Source organism: Arachis ipaensis, chromosome B07 (genome assembly GCF_000816755.2).
Source record: "Arachis ipaensis cultivar K30076 chromosome B07, Araip1.1, whole genome shotgun sequence".
NCBI lineage: Eukaryota > Viridiplantae > Streptophyta > Magnoliopsida > Fabales > Fabaceae > Arachis > Arachis ipaensis.
The window spans coordinates 5,528,139-5,532,323 of NC_029791.2; the positions used below are offsets into that span (position 1 = coordinate 5,528,139).

Here is a 4,185-nt window from a genome sequence, read left to right on the forward strand (position 1 = left end):
TCATATATATGTATAATATATTATTCTCCTTTGTTGATTAATTCTAACATAGAAAATACAGACATGAGACATCATCAATAATTAAAGAAAATAAGGATAGTCAAATTAATATACAAATGTCACTCCTAACCATCACAATAACTTGCAGTGCTCCAATTGGATACATAATGGGACAATATAGTAAAATGAATTAGTCCAAAAGAATATGAAAAACTTCACACAATCACACCTCAGTACATGTGTTAATCATATTATTATTATTATTTTGAATAGATTGAATTTTAACATCAAATACCCTATATATTTTGTATGTGTATATTTGACTAAATCCTTACTTTTTTTTTTGGAAAAAAAAAAAGAAAAGAAAAGTGGTATAACATAAATTTATTATTCCTACTTTTGATCATTACAATGCCAATAGAAACAAAACCGTGTATGGCAAAGCTCCAACTAACGCGCTGACAAAATGGAAATAAGCAAATTAAAAAAAAAAAAGTCAATTTTATAATACTTATAATTTGGTGTTTAATTTTTGTCGAATTTATTTTTTATGGCAAAATTTAAATATTTAATAATTATTTATTTGTATACTTTTAAAATTAAATTAAATTTTTAATCTTTTTTAATAAATTTAACAAACACTTTTAAACAACACACCAATCATATTAAGAAAAAACAATTCAGCATTACTTTCTCGTGTGCTTACATAAAAAGAAACAGCCAAACAGTCCCTTACCATTTTCCTTTCTTTTTCTTTTCTCTTTTCTTTGCTTCCTTACCTATTAATCTATCATTCATGTGAGTTGTATTATTATACATATAATTTTTAATTTTGTAATTTCTTTAGATAAATTTAGAGGCATTACAAATAAACAAAACTTAAAACTTTTTTTTTATACACAAAATTTAATAAATTTCATTTTTAAAAACCAATAACTTGAAAAACCAACTTAAATTAATTGAGTAGTCAGCTCACTTATTCGTTTAAGTAAGTGTTGAGAATTTGAATTTTATTTTATGTATGTAGCAACCTATTAGCCAACGATAAATTTTTAAGTAAAACTCAGATCTATAACAAATTAATCTTTATTCTGTTGAACTAAAATATACCATAACAAAAAAAATCATTTTAAAATAAAACAAAAATATGTTATCTACTTTTATATTATTTTGATAAAATATCTTTTTAGGTATTTGAGTTAGTATTGAATATTTTTATAGTAGCAGCCTTCTTTCTCTGAATCTTCTGCTCCGTATATAGCTTATTATATAGAATAATATTATATATTTAATTTTTTTTTTAAATTAAATTCAATCAAATTAATCAATAAAATTTAAAATAATATTAGTTATAACTGATTTTTATTATGTCAGATCAATTTAATTAAATTTAATTAACAAAAAAATTTAAATGTGTAATATTATTTTATTATATATTCCACAATATCCATGAGACCATAACATTCACTTTCAACCTTAAGCTATATAAATAGACCACTTTGTCCATCATATACTCTCATCTATTCCAGAGTAATCTCTTTGTGAATGCGATAGACATCTTCTCTCCTTGCTCCATTTTCATGTAAGCTTTTGTCTTATCTAATTAATTATTAATGTAAGTTTATATCTATTTAATTAGTTTTCTATTATTTTCATGTTATCGTTTTCCCAATATGTGTTACGTTGTCTTATTTATTATTATGCTTCTCACCAAAATAAGTAAAATGCTAGTATATATATATTCACATATTTAGATCTATGATTATTGATATGATCATGGTTCAAAGAGAAAATGACGGGGGATTAATTACGCAAAATCAGAAGCCGCAAATTACGATGTGAAAATTAAGTGTCGAAATAGTACAAGTTCTTTTCATCTAATTAAATTCAATATGCATTTGTTATCTTCCTAAGAATTTAATCATACAATTATAATTGTTGATATATTATAATCAGTGTAATTATTCTCATTAAATCTATATATGGCCAACCTTATTCATTAGTTACACTGCATTATTATGAGGAACAAAATTAAGATTTTTCTAGAATGTCAACATGTACAATGAACACTTTTGTCGTGCTACTCATCAACGTTTTCCATTTCAAAATGCTAAATCATATTATGTATAATTAAACCTTATTAAGTCACCAAAAAAAAAAAAACCTTATTAATGATTTTCTTAAAGGCATTTACTAGTAAAACATAAAGGGATCAGATTTTTTTTTTAAATAATGCATTTAATTTTATGAACTGATCTAAAAATTTAATTTTGATATATTATAAATATTTTTTATTTTTATGAGTAAACTGTTAAAATAGTATTTGAAAGTTTACTTTGGTGACAAAAATAGTTTCAAAAGATTCTAATGTTAAATAAGTTTTTAGAAAGATTAAAAAATACGATAAAAAGAACTAGAGATCAAATTTTGCTCCAAGTTTTTTTTGTGTATCTTCTAAATATTTATTCAAATGTTGTCAAAAAAATTCATATCAAATAGATAAGTCATTTGCTAAATTTAAAAGTTTTTTGTCATTTATAAAAAATATATTGTTTATTGATTATTTTTATCGCATTTTTAAATTATTCAAAAATTGTTTTATCGATAACATTTTTTAAGAGTTTTTTTTGTCAACGCCTGGATTTTTTGGGCACCAAATTGGTAATTAACTCTTACTTTAATAGTGAGAATGATCATTTGAATAAATAGATGAGTGAAAAATTGTCTAAAAATTTATCTAATCTGAACACTATTTTATTTGGGTGTAGTTTGAATTAGATAATGTTCTGTAAACAATCCAATCCAATTCGATTAATTTCAAATGGTTTAAATTAGAATAGATTTGCGATTTTGTAAATAAAAAAATTACCACTAATGATATAATAAGTAAATTGCATTGATTTTAATTTTTAAAAAATAAATTTAAAATCCGATTCAGTCGATGTAGTCCACCAAAAGTAGAATTTAATTAAATTTAAATTATTAGGATGAATGAGATTTGGATTAGATTAGATGAATGAAATGATGATTTAATTTGGGTAAGTTTGAATTTGATGACCTTATATTTTATATTTTATAAGGTGTTTTATAAGTTGAGGTGTTACTTTGGAAAAAAATAAAACAAAAACAAATTTACTAATTAAAATTGCGAATATACCCTAAAGGCGTGTACAGTTAAATGCTACCCGTTACAGGCTCACACGGAAACTCTACTCTTCTTATTCATCAGTTAGACAGCACCATTGCTCACTCTTCCGTTCGCATTTCGCATTTCCATTTCAATTTCAATTCTCATTTCATTTGCATTTCGCAGAGACACACAACCTCCCCCACCTTTCACTCGGGAGTCGGGACTCGTCCCTCACTCACCTCAATGGCCGACCGAGTTCACCCGCACGACTCACCGTCGCCGACCGTCTCTCAAATCAACGCCTCCGACGCCGCCGCCGCACCGAAGCCTAGTCTTCCGCCGGATGGGAAACCCGTTCCGCCTCCGGGAACCTACGTCATCAAGATTCCGAAGGACCAGATCTACCGCGTTCCTCCGCCGGAGAATGCTCGCCGCTTCGCCAAATACACCGACAAAAAAAGTAAACGGAGCTACGGCGGTGGCGGTCGTCGCCGCTGCAGCTTCTGCTGTTGCTTCTCCTGGTTCATCGGAGTCCTCTTCATCATCGCCTTGCTCATTGGAATCGCCGCCGGCGTACTCTACTTAGTTTTCAAGCCGAAGTCTCCGCACTACTCCATCGACCACATCGGAATCAAAGCAATGAACCTCACCACGGCGGTGATGTCCCCGGAGTTCAACATTACCGTCAAGGCGGATAACTCTAACGACAAGATTGGAATCCGTTACGAAACGGATAGCTCGGCTGAAATATTCTTTAAAGGCGTGAAGCTCTGTGACGGAGCGTTGCCGGCGTTTTACCAGCCGCCAAAAAACGTCACGGTGTTTATGACGCCGTTGAAGGGTAACGGTATCAAGCTGAAGAGCGAGGATGAGAAGGCGTTGGTGGATGCGGAGACCAAACGGCAGGTGCCGTTGAACGTTAAGTTAGTTGCGCCGGTGAAGATAAAAGTTGGTTCCGTTGAGTCGTGGAAGATCACCGTTAAGATTCACTGTGATGTAACAGTAGACCAGCTAACGGTGCAGTCGAAGATTCTTTCTAAAAAATGTAATTACAA

General features: G+C 29.8%; 1 protein-coding gene across 1 annotated transcript; it reads left to right on the forward strand.

The window, feature by feature from the left end:
• Window positions 3,348–4,185, forward strand: LOC107608040 (NDR1/HIN1-like protein 13; the record flags this gene model as incomplete). The annotated part of the gene is given in 1 exon segment (XM_016309932.1): window positions 3,348–4,185. A coding segment is annotated over 1 exon segment (812 nt), but the record flags the coding sequence as incomplete, so codon positions are not given.